General features: G+C 34.6%; 2 protein-coding genes across 8 annotated transcripts in view; both read right to left on the bottom strand.

Moving 5' to 3' along the window:
- The window catches only part of LOC127805847 (uncharacterized), a 65917-nt gene extending 61796 nt beyond the window's left edge, over positions 1–4121 (bottom strand). For 2 of the 3 annotated variants that reach the window (XM_052342653.1, XM_052342655.1), the window contains exon 1: positions 3844–4121. In XM_052342653.1, coding sequence (XP_052198613.1) covers positions 3844–4039 — 196 coding nt within the window. In that variant the 5' untranslated portion in view covers positions 4040–4121. The remainder of the gene's footprint in view (positions 1–3843) is intronic. The other variant, XM_052342654.1, reaches the window with a different exon arrangement.
- Positions 4122–10021: 5900 nt separating this feature from the next.
- LOC127806765 (putative inactive cadmium/zinc-transporting ATPase HMA3) lies at positions 10022–20999 on the bottom strand. Of its 5 annotated transcripts, none has more exons than XM_052344261.1 (10): positions 20853–20999; positions 20361–20571; positions 16416–16673; positions 14170–14267; positions 13574–13829; positions 13332–13469; positions 12654–12981; positions 12162–12364; positions 11863–12068; positions 10022–11562 (listed from the first exon to the last, which is right to left on the bottom strand). In XM_052344261.1, the coding sequence occupies exons 2-10, from the start codon at positions 20563–20565 to the stop codon at positions 10189–10191; spliced, it is 3066 nt and encodes a 1021-aa protein (XP_052200221.1). In that variant the 5' UTR covers positions 20566–20571; positions 20853–20999; the 3' UTR covers positions 10022–10188. The 5 variants fall into 5 exon arrangements, with proteins under 5 accessions (XP_052200221.1, XP_052200222.1, XP_052200220.1 ...); XM_052344262.1 differs by having other exon boundaries at positions 20361–20614; positions 20853–20968; XM_052344260.1 differs by lacking the exon at positions 20853–20999 and adding an exon at positions 20703–20846.
- Positions 21000–27833: the final 6834 nt, after the last annotated feature.

Here is a 27833-nt window from a genome sequence, read left to right as displayed (position 1 = left end):
ATTCCTACAAAGAGGCCCCCTTTGCCGCCTCCTGCATGTTTTTGGCTTCAACATCTTCACTGCTAATCTCAGCTTGTCACTCAATCCCCCCATAAAACTAGATACAAAATACTTCACTATCATGTAAGGGTTTCTGCTCAACATCAAAGACTTCAACTCCTCGAATTTCATTCGGTATTCCAACACTGTTCCCTCATGTGTCAATCAATTAAACTCCTTTACTGTGTTCACCATGCCTCTTTCACCAAACCTCTCACATAGCCCCTTAGTAAAATCATCCCAATTATAAGTATCTCTAACTTTAGACTAGAGATGTCAAAAGGGCCAGGCCAAAGAATTTGGCCCCACCCCCAGCCCATCTAAGGCCCCGGCCCAACCCATTGGGACCTTATGGGTCGGGCCCATGAGGCCCTTATGGGCCCAACCAGTTAGAAAATTGTACTCCCATGAGGCCCTTTGCAATTTTGTACAATTTTCTTTTATTTAATCGAAAAGATGTAAAAATTTAATTTAACTAGTATACTCCCTCACCAATCACCAATTAGTATCGGCAATCACCATTTGAGTGATGGGAGTTTTTTGCTAGCCGCAAGATAATGATCTTGCTGCAACAATAGATTTAAAAATTTCCTACCTCTAAAAAAAGGCTAGGATTATTAGGGATGGTTGCTAGCTCATGTAAAAAAGCTAAAAAAATTATTTTATTGAACTTCTTCAAGTGATGGCTTGAAGAGAGAGGAGTGGGCCATTTGTTTACCGAACGGCTCGAATCTCTATAAATTGCAGTGTCCCTTGCTCATTTATTTTTTTAATTGTGTTATTCTTTATTAATTATTGATATTGGATGCTAAAAAATTTATATTTCGCAATATATATAAATAATAACCATCAATATATTTAAAATTTTCAAGCTAAATTTTTTATATATTTAAATTATAAATAAACATTCTCCTTTTTATATGTCCATTATTTCTCATATCAATTCACAAGAAAATTTACAAGGCATATAGAATTTTGAAATATAAAATGATGAAATAATATTTAAAACTTAAGATAGAAAATTGTTTAAAAAGGAAAAGAAAAAAATTGGTTTTTATATATGAATTATTTTGATATTTATATATACAGTATTTTTTAAAAAAAATTATTTAAAAAAAGAAAAAAGGGGTTGGGCTCGGTGGGCCTATGGGCCAGGCCCATCGAGCCGGACCCGCTAGGCCCTGCGGGCTAAGGGCCTGGCTTGGCCCCCCTATAGGGGGGCTGTGGGCCCGGCCCGACCCTACCCACGACAAAAAAGGCCAAACTAAGCCCGACCCTTTTAGTAAATGGGCCGACCCAACTCGTTTAAAAAGCCCCCGGGCCAAGCCAGCCGGGCCCTTTTGACATCTCTACTTTAGACCACCCCTGAAACCACATATCACCAACATCATTAAAGATAGGTCAATGCCAAGGCCACTCTCTGATTCTCAGCCACCTGGTGGATCCCAAACAATTTTTCACATCGCCTGATCCACCATCGAGGTTTCTGGTTGTGAAAGAGTTGGAATCTCCTGCCTCTTTTCCAACACATTCTCTCCCACAGTAGTCGAATCTCCTTCGAACTCCGATGATCTGGCATTCCAGTTGCAGGTTCCAATTCCCGGTAGAATTGGTTCTAACTAATCCTTAGGAGGGAAATCATGTGAGATTCTTACATGATGTTTGACTAGAGAACATAAGCATGAATTGTTGCAGTTGATTGCGTAGCAAATAGCCTTGCTCCTGCATCTCCTCCCTTATGTGATCGCGCATATCCCCGTGTAGCTTCTCCGCAACCACCTCCAACTTTCGATCCACCATTGATTCAATCTTCTCCTCCATCGTCCCCACATGGTTCTGAATTTCCACCATCAATGTTGTCACTTGCTATAATTGTGTCTCCATCTACCTCATTCGAGTACCATCATCCATCTGATCGCTTCAAGATCGCCAGCCAGGAACTTCCTCTAATACCAAAATGTCATATCCTAGATCTAATAGGGGAATTCTCTGCTATTTGAGAAAGAATTAGGCAAAAATTTGAGGTGAGGGTGAGAATTAGAGAAATGAGGGGGAAAATCAAAGATGAGAGTGTTAAGTAATTGACCGAACACTTTGCACACAATTCTCACACTCTCGCGTGAAAAACAGAAAAGAAACAAAAGGCAAAAGGGTTCGTTCAAACTTTGAATGAATCAAAGTCCTACGTCCAAATTGTAGGCGACACCACAAAATCCACTATAGAATAGATAGGTACACACACAAAGCCTTCTCACACAAGCTTCCCTCACAGAGATTACAAAGTCTAAGAACTTAGGCTTTTCTCTCCTCTCGTGCACATGAAAAACTAAAGAAAATATGCACCAGAAACATGGTCGGCCCCTCTATTTATAGAGGATACAGGAGGCGGCAATTACAAGACATTTAAAAAGAAAAACAAAAGGTCGATACTAACCGTCACATGGTTAGTTACTATTACAATGGCTTTAAAAATAAAACATAACTTCCGATTTCTTTAATGCCTTTATTCTAATTTTAAGACTTAATTTGTGCAAACTTCAAAGAGAGAGAGAGAGAATTGAGGAGGGAAATGGACTAATTCAATATTATTTCTGCGAGTTCAAATAGCTGGGTCAGTTCCTTTTATACTGCCTCAGCTTGGATTTGGCACCAAAAACGGTTGCCAAATCTTCTAGAATCGGTACAACTTACATTACTGGAACATTCCTCCAGTAAGATAATTTCCCTATACAAAATAAAGGCATAGTAGCCTAAGTACGTGACAGCACCTTCTGTTGTTGATGACCCAAGATTGTACTAGGATTTGCTAAACCTAGCTGTGCCTATGAAAGCAAAGTAGCTCTGTTTGCCGCAATAACCACCAATCTTCAATTAAATATCCAATAAATTTTTTCATTTCTCTGAACAGCTCCACGGGAGTTAACACAATTTGAGCAACTATATTCCCTGTCATCAACATTCCGCCAAGAAAACGGACGGAAAATAAAAGCAAACTTAAAAATCTTGAGTCAAGTTTTCTCATTGGTGCCACAAACCATAAAAAGAAAAAAAAAAGGAAAGGAAAGAAAACAATTTTTACTGCATTATCAATTAGATTGCCAACTTTAGTGTATGCATCAAAAAGATCGAATTAGTTGGTATTCTTCAAAAAGAAAGATCTAAAGTCCAGGCTCGATGACACTGCCCCAGAAAGCAAATTACAATAGTGAACCAAACCAAAATAATCCCCTGGAAGAGGGGGGAAAAACCCTAGTAAAAGCCAATCCAATGCGCTGGCATACTGTTGGCAAAGCGAAGTAAGCGCAAAACCAACAAAAGGGTATTGAGAGTGAAATAATTGGCACTTTAACTAGTGGGCAATGGAACGCATTACTAGAGTTCCATCATCGTTTGGTCGCCAAAAAAATGGGGGAAAGGTGAAAAGAAAGTGATTAACAGTTGAAATCACATCTTAGGCACTCGAGAATATATCTACAGAAAAGAAAACGAAATTAGAATAGTTACACTCGTCATGATTCAAAAACCTAGAAGAGTAGAAGCAATCTAAGGCCCTCTATAGTCCAACTCAAAATACATCCATCCCTCTTCAAACAACAATTGCTCACTCGATTTTTCTCAATAGCCAAACGAAGTTGGAGAAAACAAAACATTACGCCAGACCCAGTAAATTCCAGATCCCCCGATCCCCGGACTGACAAAACATAACAAAACGAAACATACGACCACTGCTGTTTCGTTTAGTAGATTCTGAGAGAAGCGAGCGGCGAAAGGAAATTAGGCCAGAAATGCGATTGTATACGATACCTAGAAGGGACAGCCTGGAGTAGAGTTGGTCGAGTTCGATCCTGAGAGACGTGGAGGACTCTGGTTCAGGAGAAGTATCGTCAATAGAAGTCTCTGCAACGGCGGGGGCGGCTGTGATTGCAGTAAAGGTTAGGACTGTAATGGAGAGGAGCAGCAGCAGCTTTGAGGCGGCCATTGGAGTTGAAGAGAAGCGCATCAGAGATGTGTTGGTGGTTTGGAAGAAGTGGAGCGGTGGTGACCTTCGGCTTTGGGTGTGTTTGTTGTTGGCCTTTCCTTAAACTAGAGCTTCTTGACCCTTTGGCTCTTCGCCGTGTACGGAACTAAGCCGGACCCAACCCAACCAAAATATACGTCTTTTTTTTATTATATTATAAATAATTTATTTCCTATTTTAATTTTACCTTCAAAACTATATTTATTCTAATAATATTTCATATTCTCTTCGCTCTTTATTTTATTTATTTATTAATAAAATTTAATTTATTTTATTTTATTTTACAAAATGAATAATTAAACACACAAAATAATAAAATACACACACTTAATATACAAAATAATCAAATATGCTTACACAAAATAAATAATCAAATACACAAATTAATAATTAAATATGCACATACACAAAATTAATAATAAAATATATAAAATAATCAAATACGCATATATACAAACTCCATAATCAAATACACAAATTAAAAACCAAATAGACAATATCACTCATCTAATACAAAAGATCTCAAAGTCACAAATCAGTGTCCAATGCTCAATCTCTGCCTCACGAAGAAGATGCCATCATCGCTACTGCTAATGCTGGTTCTGCTTGTTGCCTCCATCTCCACTGGTCACCGTTATTGTTGAATTTGATGATTGGAGCCCCAATTTAGTCTTCTGCCCCATCTACAACTCGTCTTCTCCGCCCATCTTATCCGAATCTGCTAGTTGTCGCTTCTTCAACGTCTCTTTTCCGGCCACTACTGCTTGTCATTGCGTTGATGACCATTGGAAAGGGGGGAAAGGGGAAATGGCTAGGGAAATTTCAATTGCCACATGTGACGAACGTTTTCAATTTTGTCAAATTATTGGGAAAGGAAATTGACCAAATTTTGATCGCCAATTTTTAGGGAAATCGGTTGAAGCCTCGATTTAGTCTTCTGCCCCATCTATAACTCATATTCTCTAGCCATTTTCTTTAGATCTGCTGGTCGTCGCCTCTTCAACATCTCTTATTCGCCCACTATTGCTCATTGCCGCGTTGATGTCCATTGTGGGAGGAGAGGGAGAGATGGCGATGATAGTTAGGGAAATTTCGATCGCCACATGTGGCGAGTGTTTTCAATTTGCCAAATTTTGGGGGAAGGAAATTGGCCAAATTTTGATTGCTAAATTTTAGGGGAATCAGTTGAAGCCATGATTTAGTCTTATGCTCCGTCTACAACTCGTCTTCTCCAGCCATCTTCTCAGGATTTGTTGGTCGCTACATTTTCAATGTCTCTTCTCCCGCCACTACTACTCGTCGCCGCGTTGATGGCCATTATGTGGGGGGAGGGAGAGGAGATGGAGAAGATGGCTAGGGAAATTTCAATTGCCATAAGTGGGGAGCGTTTTCAATTTTTCCAAATTTTTGGGGAAGGAAATTGGCCAAATTTCGATCGCCGAATTTTAGGGAAATCGATTGGACCCTCGATTTAGTCTTTTACCTCTTCTACAACTCGTCTTCTTCGGATTTGTTGGTCGTCACCACGTTGATGGCCATTGTGTGGGAGGGAGGGGGGAGAGATGGTAAGAATGGCTAGGGAAATGAGCGTTTTCAATTTGACCAATTTTTTTGAGAGGGAAATTGGCTATGGTGAGCTCTGTTAGAGCTAAAAATTTGAATTTGACTCTTTATTTTTTGGCTTGACAAGCAAATTTTGCCATCACTGAAGTCGACCTAATAAGATTGGTTTGCCTTTGTTTAGTTTAATTTGTGGGATCATATTAAATTGGATAGTGTTTTATAAATTTTAATTCAATTCATATCATATTAGTCAAAACTCTCAAACTTAATTTAAATATTTTGACATACGTACTAACTGCAATCTGAGTTGAGCTTAAGTGTTATATTAGATAATTATAATTCTAACTTAATTCAATTTAATTAAACTTCTCTCACCTTTCACCTAAATTTTCAAATTTTAAAGTGGCCTAATTCTAATTGTGATATGAGTGGGTGGTGTTGTAGAGGTACAAGTAAGAATACTAATAGTAATTTTAAATTAAGGTTTATTAAGTAGCACTTTAATTTTTTTATTTTAAAATATTTTATTAAAAAGAATTTACGTAGTAGTAAAATTAAGTTTATAAATTAAAAGGTCATAAATTTAAATCTTAATTATAGAGTTTTTATTTTTAAAAATATATATTGAGGACATTTTATGAATTTATTTTATTGATAAGATTTTGGAACACTAAGATGTCATGTTTGTTTATATAATAAAATAGATAATATATACTATTATCAATATTTTATAAAATTATAGAAATAAAGATTGATTTATGTTTTATAAATTTAATTAATTATCTACAATTTTTTTTGAATATTTTACTTATTTAGATATGCAATATACAACAAAATAAGTTAAATTATAATCTTAAAAAAATTAAAATGGAACAAAATTTAAAACTAAATAGTACATCATAAAGGGAAAGTTCATAAATAACTCTTAAAGTTTAATTAAATTACACTGATTATTATTATATTTTTAAAATTAACATATATCTCTTTAACGTTGATAAGTTAATTATATTTCCCTATCTATTTACCCTTATATCTAAAATGATTATTTTATTTTTTTATCATTTTGCCACTCTCGATCACCCTAGAAATTTAATGAAAACTTTTCGATGACCACTCTAATATTTCTTTTCTCTTTTTCGATAGTTATCTTATTTCATCCACAATTAACTTTTCTATATCTCTCTCTCTCTCTTTTCAACTTATAGGGTAGAGGGGTTCAATTTCAAACATTTCTTATTTAATATAATTTCACTCTCTTAAAATGTGATGACCTAACATATGATGTATTAACAAATGTCATTTTGAAAACTATATAGTGTAAGGCCCAACTTTTGGGTCTTATTTTGAGAAGATCCAAGAAGACAAATCAAGCCCATAAGGTTATATAAAAGTCCTAGAGCTCCTAAAACAGTCCCTCCCATCTTCTTCTCTGTTGTTCAACAAGCTCTATCTCTATCTCTCAATCGATTTTGGGCTATCTAACCGTTAGATCCTAAATCCGACTACACTTTCACCGTGGAAGTAACCCCGATCTACAAGAAGGTAAGTTCTTTAGCTTCATCAACCCTATTTTTTTTAGCAAAAATCGTGATTTATGTATGTATATATATGTGAGTTGGGTTGGCCTAGACTTTAAATTTAGATCTATAAAGATCTAGCCGTTACATCTTGCTGGTTTTTGAATATGTTAGTCAATGGGGGTAAGGGTGTTGGGTGGCTACATCGGATCGCCGAAAAATGTCGGTCGTAATGGCCGGCGGCGACGTTGTAAATCTGGCCAAAAATTAAAAGTTAGATCTACGAAGATCTAATCGTTAGATCTTGATGATTTTTGGGTATGTTGGTTTATGAGGGTAAAGGAGTTGAATGATGGTTTCGGATCGCCGTAAAATGTGGCTGGCGACGTCAAATAGCTTATTTTTTTAATCTAGCTACAAATTTAAAAACCAGATCTACGAAAATCTAGTCGTTAGATCTGGCTTATTTTTGTATATATTAACCTCCATTGCTAGGTGCTTCTAATGGTATGTTCTGATCGTTGGGATATTCGGCTGACAATGACCAGAAATGGATGGCAACAATGGTAGTGTAGCTGGTTAGGTTATGTTATTTTTGGGGTTTTGGGGTCGTTGTGGCAGCATTTGGATTAGTCCAAATCCTATGAGATTTAAATTTTATATTTATTTGAACTCTTTATGTGAATTGATAATTTGGTTAGGTGATTTTGACGCGCCTCAATTGAGAGGCGTTTAAGGGGATTCTGCATCTTCTATAATACTGTGAATGAGTAAATTGTATTATGGTGGTATTTGTTACATTCATGCCTTTCATCATTTTAGTATTCTATATATACTATTCATGACTTCGTTGTGAATTGTATATGGGGAAATTTGAATCCATATGATTTGTTTTGCACATATTGACACCTGTGATTGATTGCATTTCTGTTAATGTGGCTTGTGGATAGGGACACCTATATGTGATTTATTATATGTGGCATTGATAATACCAAATGTTGGTATGAAATGTGTGTTAAATGGAGTAACAGTTAGAACTCTGTATCGCTAACTACAATAAGAGTTAGCCGTTGGTGCACCACATATGTGTTAGGATGTGAGATAGTTCACCCTGGATGTGCGTTGAGATAGTTCGTCATCATTGTTTATATCCGGCGTGAGATAGTCCGCTGAAGTGAATCTTGGTGGCGTTGAGATAGTCCGCACCAAGGAAACGATATATGTGAATTTTGGTTCTAAATAGCTTATTCCCAATGTGCATATTGTTCATCATCTCTCATTCGGTATTATGTATTACTTGAAATATTATGGCATGATGATCTACATTGTTGCATTGATTCTACATTTCCCTCATTATAATGCTTTTTACTTTTCACTAAGCCAGTGTCAGGCTTATCTCTCAATATTTCAGATTTGTAGGTTGGCATTACTTTTGACAGTATGAGTCGTGGTAAACGATTCGACTTCATTTACTTTAGTCACGCTCCGACTACAACACATACATCTCATTTCATGAGATTGAGAATATGGAGGTTTAAATGTTTACTTCGTATATGAATTGGTAAATTTTGAATATTGTAAGTATGTAATGGATTTATAGCCCGATGGACACTTCAATATCAGTTAAAGGAATTGCAATTATTTTGTAATGCATATGAGATGTTTAAATGTTTGAAGGATTATGTGTATTGTAAGTCTTACTATTCCTTGTTGGAGCTTGTGACTTCTTAGGGGATGGTGTCGGTCACAGCCCCGGATTTTGGGTCGTGACATATAGGGTAGATAAGTAAGCATGATATTTTGTTGTGAACCAATAATAAGGAAGAAGAAGAAAAAGAAAATTTTATGGTAGAATCATTTAGATACAAAACATAATTTTTTTAAAATTTAACTTTATAATTAAATATACTTTAACATTTTATATTTCAAGAAATAATAACATTAAAATTTAAATAAGACAGGGGAGACTAGGAATTTTCCCCCCCGAGGGTCAAAACTAACCATACCTTAAACATCATAGAATTCATCTCAAAATCTAATTAAATCACGTGCTCAAACTATCAGAAAGCAAGCAACCAGGGACCTCTCAAACCGAAAGTAAACCCCACAATGTCAAACCCAATAAGTACCCAAATCAGAGAAAACAACCAATAGGGATTATTTGGGTCTTACCCAAAAATGGAGACAAAGATTCAGTACATTAAGGCATTAAGGTTTGTAGAAAATGGAAGAGAGAGAGAGAGAGAGAGAGAGAGAGAGAGAGAGATTCAGTAAATAAGGTATTAATTAAAAATGAATATCATACCAAACTACACATCTATGTTTATGTAACTTTCCCATTTTTGCAAATTACAAATGACTTTTTTTATTCTTCTTCAAAGGTTTTTAGTCTCATGTGCGTGCTTTGTTTGTAAGAGACTTTCACAATTTTTTTACATTCAATATAATACAATTTATTGATATTAGACAACTTATAAAGAAAGATAAATTTATTGAGAAAACCTTATTAGTATATTGTAATGGCTAGTGTCTATCTTAAACCTCTATGAAAACTAGTTTATCCCCTTCACTCATGAATTTAATTAACTCAAGTCACATGTTAAAGAATTTTTTTTAAAATTGATTGTGTTGCACATGTCCCAGAATGCCCCGCCCCACCTTAAATTTACCATGATCAAAGCCATGTTTTTACTAATAACATGATATAAGAGCTTCCATTATATTTTCCAACAGTTTGCAAAAGGTGCCCCATTATATAGAGATTGGAGAATGGTTGTCTGCATACATAATCTCATCTGTAGCTTTCTTAATCGCAAATAAAAAATCATACCATAATTACTAGCTACGCAAGTCTCACTCTCTAATTATAATTGTCTTGGCGACATAATCAAAGCTCAAATGTACTTCTTGTAGAATAATTGATTCATTCATCAACACTGATTGTTAATAAGTTACTCTTAAATATATATATATATATAGACCGAACAACAACATTTGCACCAAAATGTCCTAGCAGCAGTTGAGAAGACGAGCTGATCAGCCATTTCTGAACTACTCAATGACAATTTCTGATAAGCCACCTCCAAGAGTAGCAGCTCCAAAATTTGCACCACTCTTGCCACAACATTCCTTCCTGAAGCTGTTGCAGCACCCACCAGTTTGCCTCTTCTCCAAATGCAGACAAGCCTGCGTAGCTGCAATGTCTTTATTGATGCTTGGTGAGCAATTGTGTGCCCTGAGGCTCTTGCATTCGCCGTGAACTCGGCTGTCTTCTGCAACACTGCCTGTTTCTTCACCAACAATAGCCCGGTGGCTATGCTTGCAACGGCTCAAGTGGCAGTCGCCTTTAGTCCTTGCCGCGTTCTGGCAGTTGTCTGGCGGAGAAGTGAGACTCAGATGGCTTCCCATACTGCTGCTACATGAAGGTGCCGGAGCATGAGGTGTTTTGCAATGGTTGCTGTGCCTTTGAAGAAAGTTTGTGCCTTTGTTCTCTGGACAAGAGTTTGGAGGGGAATGGCCTGAACAACCATGCTTGTGTGGTCTACTTGATCCTGATAGTTGAGCGGCTAAGTCACACCTTTCAAGATCCCAGAGATTTGCCTCTTGTTCCTGCAGAGCATGATGTGTGCAGGAGCCATGTTCTTCAGCCGGGTTCAATGCAGATTGACAATTTGGAGCAGATTTCCGGGAACAGCAGCCCTGAGGCTTGGTCATTGGTTGGGAATTACAGCCTGAATCACAAGCATACCAGCGGCTATGAGACAAGTGAGTGCAACTACTCGGAGAGTTGCTTCGTTGTTTGTGGACATGTTCTGAGTGACAATTTGAAGCACCTTTCCGGGAGCAGCAGCTCCGAGGCTTGGCCATTGGCAGGGATCTAGTGTCTGGATCACAAGCATGCTGGTGGCTGTGAAATGAGTGAGTGCAATTACTTGGGGAGTTGCTTCCTTGTTTGTGAACGTGTGCTGCAGCGGAATAGCTGCAACACTTTGATGCATGCTTCTGCTTTCCACGGAGAAGCAACATGCTGTTAAAGATCACAACCAAGCATGTCCCAACATCAGCAAGCACTGCAGCCCAGACAAGGGGATAGCCAGCGAATGCCAACCCAAGTATGGCAGCCTTGGTGAAGATTGATACGATCACGTTCTCAATGACTTTCCTACGGGTTCTTCTTGCGAGTCTGATGACCTCTGGGATCTTTCTAATGTCATTTGACATTAGAATTATTTGCCCTGTCTCAGTTGCAAGCGCAGAGCCTGAAATGCCCATGGAGATGCCAATATCAGCTATAGCTAAGGCAGGGGCATCATTTAGGCCATCACCAACCATGGCTGTTGGTGCTTCTTTTTTAAGGTCTTTTATGATTCTTGACTTGTCTTCAGGAAGGAGTTCCGCATGAACTACCTCCACAGCACCATCTAGCTGCACATAGGATCCAATAGCTTTGTAATAAGACACGTCTTGATCTTTAACCTCAAATTGAGTGTCAATTTTTTTGTATGGCCAACATGGGCAGAACAAGTTATGATTGAATCCATTGCACAAATATACAATATTTAAATGCCCGAGTCTTGCAAGGTTTGATCATTATATCATATATGCATACTAGCCCTATTAGACTTGATGTAACTCGCATAATGTGTCACATATGATATATTTATTTACAGTAAATATTTTTTTGGGTCGTATAGTTATGGGTACAAATTATGAGAGAATTTTTACCTGATGTTGTGTATCTTTGGCTGCTTGGAGACTGTCTCCGGTAAGCATAGCAGTTTTAATTCCCATTGACTTGAGCTCGTCAACAGCCTCCTTGACCCCAGTGCGACAGGCGTCTGAGAGACTAAAAATTCCAGCAGGAGCGGCTCCCAAGAATATGTAACCAATGGACGTCCCTCCCCTAGAGTTGTTAACATCTAACCTTGGAACTGAAATTTTAAACAGTAAAATTTACCATATTGAATATAAGAAAAACACAAACCCAATATAGCCCCCAGAGTAGCAATCCCGAAGATAATTACCTGTTGGACACCCAGCTCGAAGAGCAATCTTTCTATTTCCAACATAGACATCTTTCCCATCGATTTTCCCATGTATGCCTTCTCCTGGAAAGTTTTCAAATTCTTCTACACTTTCAGACTTCGGTTCAACAGAAAGTGACCGTCCATAGTCCACAAGTGCAGCTGCCATTGGATGACTTGACTTACTCTCAATGCTTGAAACCCTTCAAGATTTTGATAAGTTGGATTTTCAGTATCCAGTTAATTGCAACCTCAAGTAGGATGTAGAAGATGACTTTCTTTTTATGATTATGCGATATTTGGTTTGAGTGGCTCAACCACTCCTTTTTTGGGGGGCAGGCATGACATGACAAAAACACTAGCTGGAGAGATTCTAAAAATTAATTCAGAGAACATCAGAACATGATCCATACATGTTTTTATAACTTCCAATACTGGTTCCCTTAAATTGTATCCAATTATGCAGTGAAAATTGATGTTAGATGGACTAACCAGTAAAGCATTTTGTCCAGCCTAACATCATCTGACAGAGATTGGAAGTCTGTGACCACAAATTCTCCCCTGGTTATTGTCCCTGTCTTGTCAAAAGCGACGATCTTTACTTTAGAGAGAGTTTCAAGATACTCTCCCCCTTTGATTAAGAGCCCAGATGTTGCAGCTTTTGAAAGTGCACAGAAAGTGGCAACTGGTGTTGAGAGGATAAGTGCACATGGACATGCACTTACCAGAATAACCAATGCCAAGTGAAACCAATGATTTTGATTGTGAACTCTTAAGATTGCCGGAACCACTGCCAAACTAACTGATATGGCCACAATGGCTGCCACACATTAAGTTCCAAGAGAAAAAATACAAGTCAGACAAAAGATATTTGAATTTAATCGAAGATGAAACGTTAGAAAGCAGTAGGCAGGTAATAAAGGTAAAAGATGATTGGGAACGAACATAAAGAACTAAAAATAAAGGATTTATCAATCTTGCAATTAAGAATGTTCCACCTTTGACTTCAAATATACCCATTCTTTGAAAGTAGAAAAAGGATTATTTGGGGGATTGAAAGATTTAAAATTCTTGAAATAATCATAACAACCATTATTATCACTTGCTGTTGTTTCTTCAATAAGATTCTTCCTTTTTCTGTCCCAAATAATTGTTTCAAAACGCACCAACCTGGCGTGTAAAACTTTGCACATCTGTCTATGAATCTTTGAATTCTTGATTTGTTGCTTTGGGCTTCTTCTACAAGCTTTGCCATTCTAGCCACCACACAGTCATCGGATAGAGCAGTAGTTTTAACGTTAATATAACCTAATGCAAGATGAGAATGATAATCAGATATGCCCATCTCTTCAATGCTCCCTGAAGGATTTTATGTATAAACATAGGAGGACAGTGAAAAGGAGAAGTCTTACCGTTTAGATTAATTGTACCAGCCCAAACAGTTGACTCATTTTGTTTGGGAACAGGAAAAGATTCACCTGTTAATGCTTTCTCATCTACGTCACATTTGCCTTGTACAACAATTCCGTCAATGGGTATAATTTCACCAGCCTTAACAGCAAGGACGGTATTCACCTTGACTTGATCAGCATCAACTTCTTCCCCAGTTTCAGCAAACACAGCCTTTTGAGGAACCATGTTCATCAATGATGACATGACAGCAGTGGCCTATGTATGAAATGTTTCTGTCATTAATTAGGATGTGTAATGGTTATGTTACATGGAAACTGAGAAACAAGGAGCAGTATATTTCATGAATCTAGTCAAGTTATCATCTTATCAGAATGTTGTATGTCATTTCAAAAGCACACTATCATTATCATAGTTTCCTCCAGATAAAATTCTATTCTACCAAACATTGGAAAACTGATTTTCATATTGTTAAATGTAGTCGTGTATGTTCATCACAGCTTAACCTCCTTGAAAAAATTTAGGAACAATATTCACACTTTTTCACACACAGATATAAACAAATACAAGAGAGGGAGAAAGCATGTTGTTGGCAAACCTTATGACTCGCCCTTGACTCCAGCCATTGAGCAATTGTAAATAAGAAGACAATTGAGCCAGCTTCCCAGTAATCATGCAGGGCAATTGAACCTATGACTGCACAATTTCATGTTCACTATGTCAGCAATTGGTGGCACCAAATAGAAAAATGTAATTGGGATTACTTCCACTTAACTTTTTTGTATCTTTCTTTTTGAGTTAGTTTCAATGTAATAGTTTCTGTCATAAAGCTTTAAGAGAACATCTAGACAAAGGGACATGGATTTTGAGTGCATACTTGGATTTACAGATCAACAATTATATGTAATTAGTGGTATGAATAATACCAACGCGCATGTAGAACAACTGTTGCTCCATGAAACATCATACTACTTATTCATCAAACATGCAGCTAGGCAGTCTTATTTGTTCATATCATACTACTTATTCACTTGTTTAAATCCTGCAAATGGGCAGAATTCTAACCAAGGATCTAAAGGTTTCAGGGCCTCTGTCTTGCCGTTAGACAGCTACATCATTGGCTTATTCGCAGGTATTTGATAAGGTTGGAGTTAAGTTAAAATTTTCTGAGTATGCTGTGGAGCTTTCAAGATGTTTGCTCGGGCTAATAATTATCCAACCAATGGAATAACAGCTAATTTAAGAAACGACCTGTGAATTATGATCATTTCTTGATAGACAAGTGATGTTGTCCATTTTTGATCTTCTATAACACTTTAACAGATCGCCAAAACGCAGAGCCAACCCATAAGCACAACAGAAGGAAGAAACAAGACACTTGCATATTGTTCCTTATACCAAAAGATATATTACGTACTTAATGACTTATGGCAAGTTTTAATTTCCATCAGAGCTTGAGCACATTCTTAGATATGAATTGTATGTGACTCATTCAGATCTGAGACAACATGATTAATACAATTCCAAGTGCCTAGGTATTGCATTTGTTATAATTGTGTTCTTCAATTCTAATTTGACTGTAATTAGAATTTCAGAATTAACTATATTGAAACTATATTTTAATTGAATATTTATTTTCTTGTCTCATCTTCTAATTAGAATATAAATTTATTTAAATTATTTTTTGTATACATCTATAAATGAGTAATAGATTTATAAATAGATATCTAATACTTAAAAATTATTGCAGCTATGTCACTATTATTACACTAAAATCATCATAGTAATATATTATTTTTTCAACTGGTAATTTTTTATAATTTGAGTTTTTCATATTAAATTATATGTTCGTTTACGTTGATGTTTGTTTTCAATTCAAAATCATAACAACATTTATTTTTCTTTCAAAATTTAGGAATTATTAAGTGATTATATTCGAGAAACTCTCAATTAAAAGCATTAATTGCACATCACTTTAAGCCATACAAGGCAGAATTGGTGGTGGTCAAGCAGTTGAGCTCCCAGCTAATTTTGGATATGATTTTTTTTTTTTTTTTTCCAATTATGTGATATGGTTAGCTAGTAATCTTTTATAACTCTATTATAGACCTTCATAAATTGTTAAAAGAAACAAAACAAGATTGAAGCTTTATATGACTAATTTACTGTCATTGTAAAACTGTTAGCTAATGCAATCAAGTGAGCTACCTAAATAATGTGATAATTAATAAATAAGATAATTAACAAATTTACGAAGCCATGGCAATTTGTGTTCATGTGCTGTAAAACTCATAAATATATATATAAAAAAAAAGCTTAAGTTGATTATGACATAATTAATTAAACATATCAAATATATAAACTCGAACACGACATATTAATAATTTGCATAATTCGACATGACATTTTAACTCATTTAATAAATAAATCACACAATTTTATACCATCCAACAATATGATTAACTTGTTGAATAAATTACGACACGATTAACATGTTTAGTAATTTATTTATGAAAAAGAAAAGCTATTAATTCCAAGTATATGTTTAATTAAATACATAATTTAACATAAAGAATTATAAATACATTAACAATTACATTAGAAATGTAATATAATAATTGCCCCCACAAAGGGTGGCTATTTTTAATTATTTAATTTTTTTAATATTAGTTACACAGGTTAAGCTGGTCAATTTCAACCTAAACAAGACACGACTAACTTCGTGCTGATTCAAACCCATTCAACCTAAACCTAAAGCCATTACTCTCCTGTTATTTTTTAATTGTGTTCATGTAACTATTTATCATTCTTAATTACTGCTTAATATATATGCATATAGATTACCTGCAATTAGAACTAGAATGTTAGCGTCAAGGGTTCGACTCCGGATTGCAGCTAATCCCTTGAGAAAAATTGGACAAATACCAATAACAACCGATCCAAGAGCCAGCCATCGGAGAGGAGGGTACACGTATTTGAGGAATGACAATAGAAGAAATATACCACAAGCAACTGCATACGGGCTTGGCCATCTTTTCTGATAATTGCCCTCTCCGTACACTCTAATGTTTGCTTCTAGCCGAGCTTGATTCAGCGCCTTCACTGCAAAAAATGAAAAAAAAAAAAAAACCATAAATGAAAAAAGATAATCAATGACATCAACAAAGAGCACAGTTAAAAGAAAGAGATAAACTAGTTATACTTTAAACCCAATTATCATAAAGTGAAATTTAAAGCACAAGAAAAAGAGACTTTAGAAAAGGGATCCATCCACAACGTATTAAAGATGCGCTCATCTTATTAGTTGCAAATCAAACATGGCCACGTTTTTTCAATCATTATGATTTGTTACAATCAAAACCAATCCCTAGTTTACGTTTCCACTTCGACTTTGGTAATTCCCCAACTCGAAAGGCAAAATAAACTCGTCCGGTACTCTCTTTATATTTAATCATGATCATCTTTTTCAAAAATGAATGATAAATTCTCTGGCTACAAGTTGTGATTGAAGCTATTTAATTAAATGGGTAATAAAAAAGCAAAAAAGCATATTTTTTTATATTTTAATTTTTTTATAATTTTAAATGTGTCATTGAATCATGTAAAATCACTTATATAAATATTTGGTTAATAAATAATAAACACTCGCACTGACGTGATAGTTTGTTGTCATCTCATCAGCTTTCTTTCTCTTTCTCCAATGTCTCCTCAACTTCACCTTTCTCTCTCTTCGGTAACATCTCCTTAGCTTCCTTTTCTCTCTCTGATGTTTCTTCAACTTCTTCTTTCTCCAACTATGTCTTATCTCTCTCTTTCTTTTTGGCATCTCCTCAGCTCCATCTTTCTCTTCGATGGTGTCTTCTTAGATCCCACTCTCTCTCTTTCTATTGGTGTCTTCTTAGCTTACTTTTTTTATCAGGTGAAGTTATAGAACTCTTACTTAGGCAACTAGAACAATTAAAAGCAGAGAAGGATCTAAAAAGGAAAAGGAAAGAGGAGAAGCCAAAGCCAAAAATGCTTGAACTTTACACATGGCTGATTGTGAATAATCATATTCTTTCTTATCCCCAAAATCAAGTGACTGTGAAAAAATAAAGGGAGTTGAGGAGATGTCGGAGAGAGCTAAGAAGACGTAGTTGAATAAAAAAAGGAAGATCGGAGACACCATCGGATCTAAGCTAAGAGGACACGCAATCAGAGAAGACGTAGAAAACACTAAAGGAGATGTAACCAGAGAGAGAGAAGGTGTTGAGAAGATGCTCGAGAGAGAGATGGAGCTGACTCAGCTGAGTAAACGTAGTCAGATAGAGAGGGGGAGACTGAAGACATCGTTAGATCTAAGGCGACACAGCTAGAGATAAAGAGGAAGTTGAGGATACGTCAAAGACAAATATGAGATGTTATAGGAGACGCAGTTGGAGGAGATGTTAGAGAGACAGAAGAGACATAGATGGAGAAGATGTAGTTGAAGAGAAAGAGAGTTGAGGAGACACTAAAGAAAGAGAGGGCTAAGAAGATGCCATCGGAGAGAGAAAGAGAAGGAGTTGAGGAGACGTCGAAAAATTGCTACGTTAGTGATTTTACACAGTTTAAGGACACGTCAACACACATGTATATCACTTGTAGACTTGATGGTCAAGTGTTTAAATAAATAATTTTACACAGTTCAATGACACATTTGAAACTACAAAAAAAATTAATTTTTTTTTAAAAAAATAAAATAAAAATTTAATGACAAAAATTTTCATCGTAATAAAAATATCTTAGTATAGAACTCTAAAAAGTGCATAACGAATTGTAGGAGAAGAAAAAATGAGACGAAACAGTTCCATCATCTAAGGAATTAAATCACATTATCGGAGAGTTGCAAAATTCCACACATAATAAATCAAAAAATATAAAATTTTTCTTTCGTACACAATTAGAACTGCATCTCATAAAGTTAGCATCCACTGGACGTAATCCTTGAGCTATGTCACATAAATTCTATGTTCGGACATCAAGAATAGTAATATAGGAATCTTCACACCTTGTAAGTATATACATAAATGTGTGTTACTCTTTACCTTTTAAAGTGTAAATCATGATCAATTGATAACTTCAACAAATCGCTTAGCGATCTCCAAGTGAGGCCAAAATTTCCTTTTTAACTTTGTATTTCTTTCAAGCACAAACAATATGGAGCACCTTACCTTATGCATATATCACGCCCCACATTGGTAGTCTAGTAGAGTTAAATTGGAATAAGGATTATATATAGATCTTAAATTTGAGCTGTATTGTCTTTTGTATAGTATTTGACTGATTATCTATCATCCTCAGAGATTATATACATACATATAGAGGGTTAAAACTAGTGCCAAAGGATTCCTATGTATAGAATAAGTCTATATATAAATTTTTGTGTGAATATTTGGTGTGTGCTATTTTTGAACCATTACATTGTAAGTTTACCTAATTAATATACAATATAAAGTTATAACTTTGGGATCTCAATACTATTGATAAAAAAGATAATTATGAGGTTATGGCCTCAAACCTTTGTATGTTTTTTAATGTGAACATTTATAATTATTTTTCATGTATTTAAAAAATAAATTCATATACCCTTTATAAGTTGGAGTCATTTTCATGAATCACTTATAATTTTGATTTGACATTATAAGTAATTATCCTTTTTTTACAATAATGATCATTCTTTATTAAATTAAAGGATAACACTATTATTGAACTTAGTTTATAATGCGTTATTCAGTATTCACATCCACATTCATGTGCAAAAATTATTCAATATATAATGACAATATCATGTTATCTTGTTGATTTGGTATGACAATTTAATGATAACCTCCATGTGTTTATTATTTTAATGCATGTAGTTAATGAAGATAAATTTCATTTTGAATTTAGAATTTTAAAATTTTCACTAGATCATAAACACATGTCAAGTTATTATTAAATTGTGATATCATATTAGTATCAGTATTAACACAATAATATAATATGATTGCTAATACTAAATATTTTCTCGTTATGTAAATATTGAAAAGATGAAATTTAGAATAATTCTGTAAAAAATATTATTAACTTATAAGTTGACAAAATGAGATGAGAGAAAAAATCAATAGTAGCCAACAAGATTTACCTTAATCATAAAGTATTTTCTCTATATAATTTATTAAGGATCAAATTTCTGCAGAAGTTTCAACCCATCAACTTTTTAGTTGACTTTTTTCGAGTATATAATTTGTGAGATATTTTATACACTTAAAATTTACTTAATGCAGACATAAAAAATAGTGACTACAAATTTATAGTCGTCAAGGATAAAATAGGACTTTTAATGCCAAAAAATTAAAATATCAGGAAGTATTCTTAAAAATCACTCAAACTATAGGGGTCTATACAAGTAATTTAGGTATATATATTTATATACACACACACACATATAACGCAAGTGCTCCCATCTCTCTCAATGTCATCAATTTTGTTTGGAGGCAACATATACGGCAAACTAACAAAGGTCATGTAAGCCACGTTGGCCCGAGGCCGAGGATCATCGACCTTTAACGCAACAGGCTCGCAGATTAAGAAAAAATTCCGTTCGTTTCAAGACGAAAACGAAACTTGTGCCGCTGGCCAAAAACCAGATCGATCGATGCGATTGATAACCGCTCTTTTCATATCTCAATTTGGCGTAACTAATTAAGGAGATTATCAATATCGTCACGAAAAGGAAGAAATAAGGAATGTGTGTGAAGAAAAAGGAATTCCGGGCTGCTTACGTACCGATTTGAAGCTGAGAAATGGCGAGACTGTCATGAACAACGATCACGGTTCTTGTTGGGACGATGACGGTGACATCCTTAACTCCGTCCAGAGGCTTCAGAATCTTCTCTATCAAAGGAACCTCCGATGTGCAGCACAAACCGAGCACCTCGAAGTAGCTTTTCTGGAACTTTCTGCTAGCCTTGTTCTCCTCATCGCCGCCCATTCTTTTCTGCGGTACGTAAATACGTGCAGAGAGAGGATGAGATTAGCCGCTACACCGTACGTAGAAATCGAAACAGTTAATCTCCAAAAGTATAAAAGATTACAGTAATAAACAACAAAACAAGAAGGATTAATTACTAGATGAACAGCCAATCCAGAACAAAATCAAACACAAATTCACACTCCTGGACGCGGCCACAGAGAGAGAGAGAGAGAGAGAGAATACAGAAACGAAATCAAGCAATAGAAGAAGGAAGGATTGAGGTTGAAGCATTTAGAGAAGCTCACTGTATATGTAAGGCAGAGAGCGGTTATTGAGGTAATTGGAAGCCCCTGGTTTGAAGAGAGGCTTGAATGGAGCCTTAATTAAGAAGAAGAGGAGAATGAATCCAAGACCAAATGTGACAGAAAGCGCTTCACTCAAAAAGAATATATAAGAAAATCCGGAAGATATTGTAGTCCCATGTACCTTTTTATTACTTAAACATAAAATAAATGTTCTTAAATATTCTTTTATTTTTAATCTCTTATTATTTAAATGGGTATCACTTGGCAACATTTTTCTGAGAATAATGCTCTCTCTCTCTCTCTCTCTCTCTGGAATATCAGTTAGGAAGAAAGAATACATAGTGGAATACACATAAGATCACACTCCAGTTGCTCTGAAATAAAAATCATTTTTGTACTACAATTATTCCCCCAAAAGTACATCCTACCAAATTAATAAAATTTCACTGCAATACCCAACATGCAACTACACCCTAGTAGTTCCCACCTTCACCTTCTCTCTCTTATTTAATATTTTCTTTTGTTTATATTTATCTACCTAACTTTTTTAAACTATATACATTTGCATTAATTAATATTAAATATATTGGACCGTACTAATTCGTTGGATCGATCCGCATAGGCACTTATCCCGGCCCGCTACTTGGCACTTAGCTCGGCCTCCATGCCAGATTTTAGTCCAAAAGCTCGAACAATATTGATTTTTGTGTTAGTAACTGGTTTTATTAACCTTAAACAAATCGCACGCTGATCCTTATTAATTTGTAATTTTCATCGAATTCAGGATCTTCGAGAATGATCCTCCCTATCACTCTTGTACATCTTGACTCTCTATCCTCCCACGACGACCGGCCAAATGCAAGATACCTTCATCTTTATATAAGTCGGGCTGATCACAAAGCAAGATATATTTTTTCTAAACCTTATCAACACTCTAAGATTTTAAATTTTCCCTAACTTAAGCGTCTGAGCGTCAGAGTGCTTACAGGTGCCTGCTACCCTATCGCGAAGATCGTCGGACCATGACATTCCACTGTTGTTATAGCTAGTCCTACCAATCTCGTTGAACCGAAAGGAACATACAAGACAAATATTTTCTTAGATACATGGAACTAAAAATAGAATATAATTAAAATAATAATTTCATCTGATGGCTAGACATATACTAACTTACCAATCCAAAGAACCACTTCCTGCATACTTACCTTCCTCAATTAGCTCAGTTGATCTCCTAAATTCATAAACCATATTAAATACGAGAGAGAGGATGATTCTTAATTAGCTGTTGCCTAAAGTATCATATAAATATAAATAATTTAAAAAATATTATTAGTACATCATTATATACAATTTCAACTACATAATGATGTTAAAATATCTAAAATACCCCTCATCCAAAACGGTGAAGTGAGGCATTGAGGTGGTGTAAAACGGTGAAGCACACGACTAAAATGCCTCTGGTCCAAGACTATGAGGCGTGATGATGAGACTCGAAAGATATTTTTTTTATTTATGATATATTATATAATTTAAAATTTACACAATGATGCACTTATAATATAATTCATTTTAAAAAAGGAATTTATGCATTAGATGAATCGTAAAAGGCTGTTTCTTTTGTCTTAATTTCTTTCTACATGCCTTTCTTTGCTTTTTCATCTTTTTCCCAATTTTCAAGTTCAACCGTGGCTTTATTCTTGTTGAATTCTACTCTTTTTTTTTTCCTTAAAAACTAAAGTAAGAGCATTAGTGCGAGAGCATAAATTAAAGAATAAAGAAGAAGAAAATGATTAAGGACACGTCAAGAGTTACTGATCGTACTAATGTTTTATTTTTGGATAATGCTACACGAACTTACAACTTGACGCACGAGTTGACAAACCCAAGTGATCGCGAGATTTTAGTGTCAAAATCTCGCGATAATCTCAATTTTAATTTGAGTAAATTTTATATTTACCCGCCTATTTTCAAACCCATTTTCAAATCCTCTTTCTCTCTCAAAACCATCCTCTGACTCTGTCTCTCCCCCACTCTCTCTCTCAAAATCGCCCCCCCCAAACCCAACCCTGCGGGTGCAGCGTCCGCCCCCCACACCGCTCTCGCACCTCCGTCGCCATCAACCCTGCCACCGCTGCTCGTATCGCCGTCGCCCAAAGATGGCGCCACCGTCGTCTCCTCTGCCAACACCGCTCGCTGTCGCCCCCTTGCTTGCACAGGCCGTCTCCCCTGCCAACACCACAAACACCACCCGCCATCGCTATCATCGTCGCCGTCCCCCACTGGCCATTGACCACCGTCGCCCGCCCCCCACACCGCCTCTCGCACCTTCTCGCCCCCACCCGTCATCGCGAACAACTGCTGCCCAAACTTCACCCTCTCTCTCTCATCCTCGGCCTTGAGGGAGGAACGCGCCACCGCTGCTCCCATCACCGTCACCCAAGGATGGCGTCGCCACTGTCGTTCTTCCCCGCAACTGCGCTGGTCGAACCGTCCAAACTTCACCCACTCTCTGTTATGTTTTTTTTTTTTATTTAATAAATGTAATTTTAATATAAAAGAGGAGATGATTTTAAGATATAATTGATACTGTTGCAATAAATTGGTATTTAAAGTGATTTTAAATGAGAAAATAAATTATTTAATTACTTGTGTGATCATATTATATATATATATATTAATATTAACATTTTTAATGACAACTATCAAGATTGTTGTTGTTACATCTGATTGCAAAATAAAAAAATTATTATTATATTTAATTGTAAAATAATAAAAAATATATCTAATTATATTAGATTTGATCTTAAAAATATTAATTTTACTCCAATCTTATTTTACATTGATTTAAGTAATTTTACCAAGTTATAATTTTACCAATCTTATTTTACACTGGTTTACACTACTCCAAAATTTTACCAAGTAATTTTACTCCAATCTGATTTAAGTAAAATATTAATCTTATTTTACACTTATTTTACACAAATTTTATAATTTTACAAGTAAATAATTTAAATTAAGTAATTTAATTAATACCCTCGAATTGAAGAAAAATTAATAATAGATGAAATAAGCGAAAATAACACAACTAATATTTTTTACACAAGTGTTAAATATACAATCAAAATAAATTATGTTCTTTCATAATTCAAAATAAATTATAGTTTTTAATTTTCATTTCAACAGTTAAATCACCGTAAAGAAACAACAGAAGCAAGAAAACCAATAGCAAAAAAAAGAAAGAAAATATATTAATGTATATAAATGCATATATAAAAAATTAAAAATATTTATAAATGTATATATAAACATTGTTTTTACAGCCGCGATGGGGTCTGACGATGGCAGTTCGAGCAACACGAGGGGTCGACGGCGGGCGACGATGGAAGGGTCATCCTTGGGCGACGACAATGCAAGAGCTGTGTGTTGGGAGGGGGGACACTACAACTCGCAGGTGTTTGAGAGAGAGAATGAGGGAGAGATAGAGTGGTTTTGAGACAAGGTGGGGGGGGGGGGGAGAGGGAGACACTGCGACTGAGTTTGAGAGAGATTGAGAGAGAGATAGAGTGGGTTTGAGAAAAATGAGGAGGGAGACACTGCTGCAACTGGGTTTGAGAGAGAGAATGGGGGAGAGATAAAGTGAGTTTATGAGATGATGGTTTTGAGAGATAGAGGGAGTGAAAGTGAAAGTGGTTTTGGATGAAGGAAAGTGAAAGTGGTTTTGAGAGAGAGAGAGAGAGAGAGGGAGTGAAAGTGAGAGAGTGGGAGCTGACAGCAAAAGAGATGGTGAGAGTTGAGGGTTAAATTTGTAATTTTAGATAGAGGGTTAAATTGTAATTTAAACAGGTTTGTCAACTTGTGCGTCGCCGCGTTCGTCCGTGTAGTATTATTCTTTATTTTTTGTTATTTCTATTCTCTTTTATGTATCATCTATCAATGCGCTGTGTCTAAGGTACAATCATTGTCCACTTAAAATTCAATTAAATAGAATGATGGTGCAAAAAGACAAGCCAGTCACGAAATCTAAGGTGAAAAACATGGGAAATTAATAACCAGTTGGACAGGATCATGGAAGAGAGGAACAAAGAGGATGCCAATTTATATAGTTCCCTCGGCGTGTGATTGATTGAGGGAAGTGAAAGGATACAGTGAAAACCGTTTCTCTTGCTTGGATTGAATGAACGAGAGGGGTGACAAAGGAATAAATTAATTATTATTGAAATTAAATGGGGTGAAAAAGGAAGAAATCAATAATCAGCAGCATATTTAATAAATTTTTATTTAAAATATCTTATTTTTTAACAAACACAAATTCTTACTTATTATTAATTAATTTTAAAATTCATATTTTTCTATAATATCGATACTAATATAACCGTAATTATATTTATTTCTTGTCATTTATATGTTACTTGAAGGCATAGGCCACTAAAACTTATGCCTAATGTCCCAAAAAAATAAGGTCTCCTATCCTTTGAAATTCTATTCTATGATATTTTTTTGTTCGAATCTTGTTATTATATTTAAACAATAAGATCTCTTAACTTTTCAAGTCCATGAATTATTTTTTAATATTAAGTAATAAATAGTGAGATGTCATTTAAATAATGAAACCCCCAACAATCATATCCTGTAGCCAAAACGTTGCCATTTTACGCATACCTGTCCAATAGAACTTGGAAATATGGATGACAAATTATCCACTTTCTACGTAATAATTTAAGTTTTTAGATGGGTTATTACCTATAATAATACATATTTATTACCCATTTATAGGAACTATTTTTTTTTTATTCGTAGATTTTGAATCTTCTAAAACTTTTAAATATTAAGATCCTTGCTTTGAACTTAGACTTGAAATATCAAGATATCATTATCATATATGATTAATAATATCATTACGAATAAACAATTCAGATCCTCAAGACATAGGTCAAACTTAATCCTTCGATCCAAAAACCCAGCCAAACAAAATCAAATTTGAATATAGAGTGTAAATTAAAAACCTAGAACGATTAACATTAAATTAGAAAATAACATCAATATGTACCCCCAACAACAATAGATGAATAAGCATTAACATTCAGGACAACAACTAGAACTATAGAAAACAGAAGAGATCGAAGAAAACCAACAAAATATAATAAACCAAAAAAAAAGGGGGGGGGGGGGGGAGACAAGTGAGAGTAGCAATCAAATGAAATGTGAGGTTACAGTGTTGCAGAAGTTAGGGTACCCCAGTTTTGAAAAAACTAACTTCTATCCCTTCTAAAAATTAGTAGAAGTTATAAAGTAAAATTTTAAAAGCTAAAACAAACACTACATACTCACTTTTTTGAAACTAGAAGCTAAAAGTTATAATTTTTAAGTTACAACAAACAGGTCCATAGGCCACTAAGACTTATGCGTAACGCCCCAAAAAAATAAGATCTCATATCATTTGAAATTCTATTCTATGATATTTTTTTGTTCGAATCTATATTCTGTTTATTTTGTTATTATATTTAAACAATAAGGTCTCCTAACTTTTCAAGTCCACAAATTATTTTTTAATATTGAGTAATAAATAGTGAGATGTCATTTAAACAATGAAGCCCCCAACTCCCAAGTCACAGATTATTTTTTAAGGTCAGACAAAGAATAGTGAAGTGTAATTCAATAACACAATGGAACAAAAGACAAAAAATGGCATTATTTTGGGAGAATAATTTAATAAAATGATTATTTAGACGACGAAAATTTCTTCTTAGGAATCCGTACTAATTTGGGCATTAAAAAAATAACTCTAGTGACTTTTTAATTTATATGACTTATTTGTAAACTCTTCACATTGTTTTACTTATTTATATTATTAAAGAGCTATCAAAATAACTTTTGCTTAGAGATACAAATATTCTTAAATTGACCCTGTTTACGTGGCTACTGATTCATCATTATTATCACTTAATTAATTTCAAATCAAAACTATTAAGGGTTTACTTTTTTTTATACAGATAATTATTTTTGTAAATTTTTAACACCATTGGTTCCTTGTTTGAACCTTATGCCAGATTCCATCCTCAACGAATTACAATAAATTTGTCTTTCATAGCTAGACAATTAGGGTGCGTTTGATAAACATGAAAAATGAGGATGAAATTCATTTTTTATCTAAATTTTAAGAAATTTTATCAAATAGCCTTTCAATTCCATGAAATTCGAATTATATTTTAGTTCAAAAAGTGAATATATTCTTTGAAATCAAAAAATTGAAATTCTTAGGAGTTGGGGTGAGAATTAGAAGTCTATAGAATTGAAATTCCATTCTCATTTTTCAACTCTATCAAACGCACCCTTAAAGTTATATATAATATTAAAGGTCAAAATTAATAAATATATTTAAATATAATATTATACATTTTTAAATTATTCAATATGTATTTTTAATAATAATAACCCAGCACAAATGAAGTAAAAATTGATAAATTATCTTTAAATATAATATTATGAATCTTTAAATTATTTAATATGTATATCTAATAATGATAAACTAACACAAAGATATAATTAAAGACGCAAGCAAACATAACAGATATAGATATATAGATATATCTACTGTCTTTGCTATGTATAGCCCCTGCTACAATTTCTATATATAATATATTCATGATTAATTATATGTACTTTTTAGTTATTTTGATATCTTAATTCAAATATTTATCAAATATTAACTTTTGAAACTCAACTTAACTAATTTATCAAATATTTTTTTATAATTTAATTTAACTCACCTCGTTTGATTAAACTCATCTTATTTTAATACACTAAACTAATCTCAACTCGTCTCGCAATTAAATTAATTTTAATTAGATGTTGTTACAAATCTAAATTTGACTAGAAAAATATTCGCATTAACAATAAAACGAAATGTAATTTTATAGTGAAAATAAATTTAAAAAAGAATATAGAACTAGATTGAAATGAAGTCCGCTGAACCAAATCTAT

Source organism: Diospyros lotus, chromosome 7 (assembly GCF_014633365.1).
Source record: "Diospyros lotus cultivar Yz01 chromosome 7, ASM1463336v1, whole genome shotgun sequence".
Lineage (NCBI taxonomy): Eukaryota > Viridiplantae > Streptophyta > Magnoliopsida > Ericales > Ebenaceae > Diospyros > Diospyros lotus.
This window is presented reverse-complemented; position numbering and strand designations above follow the sequence as displayed.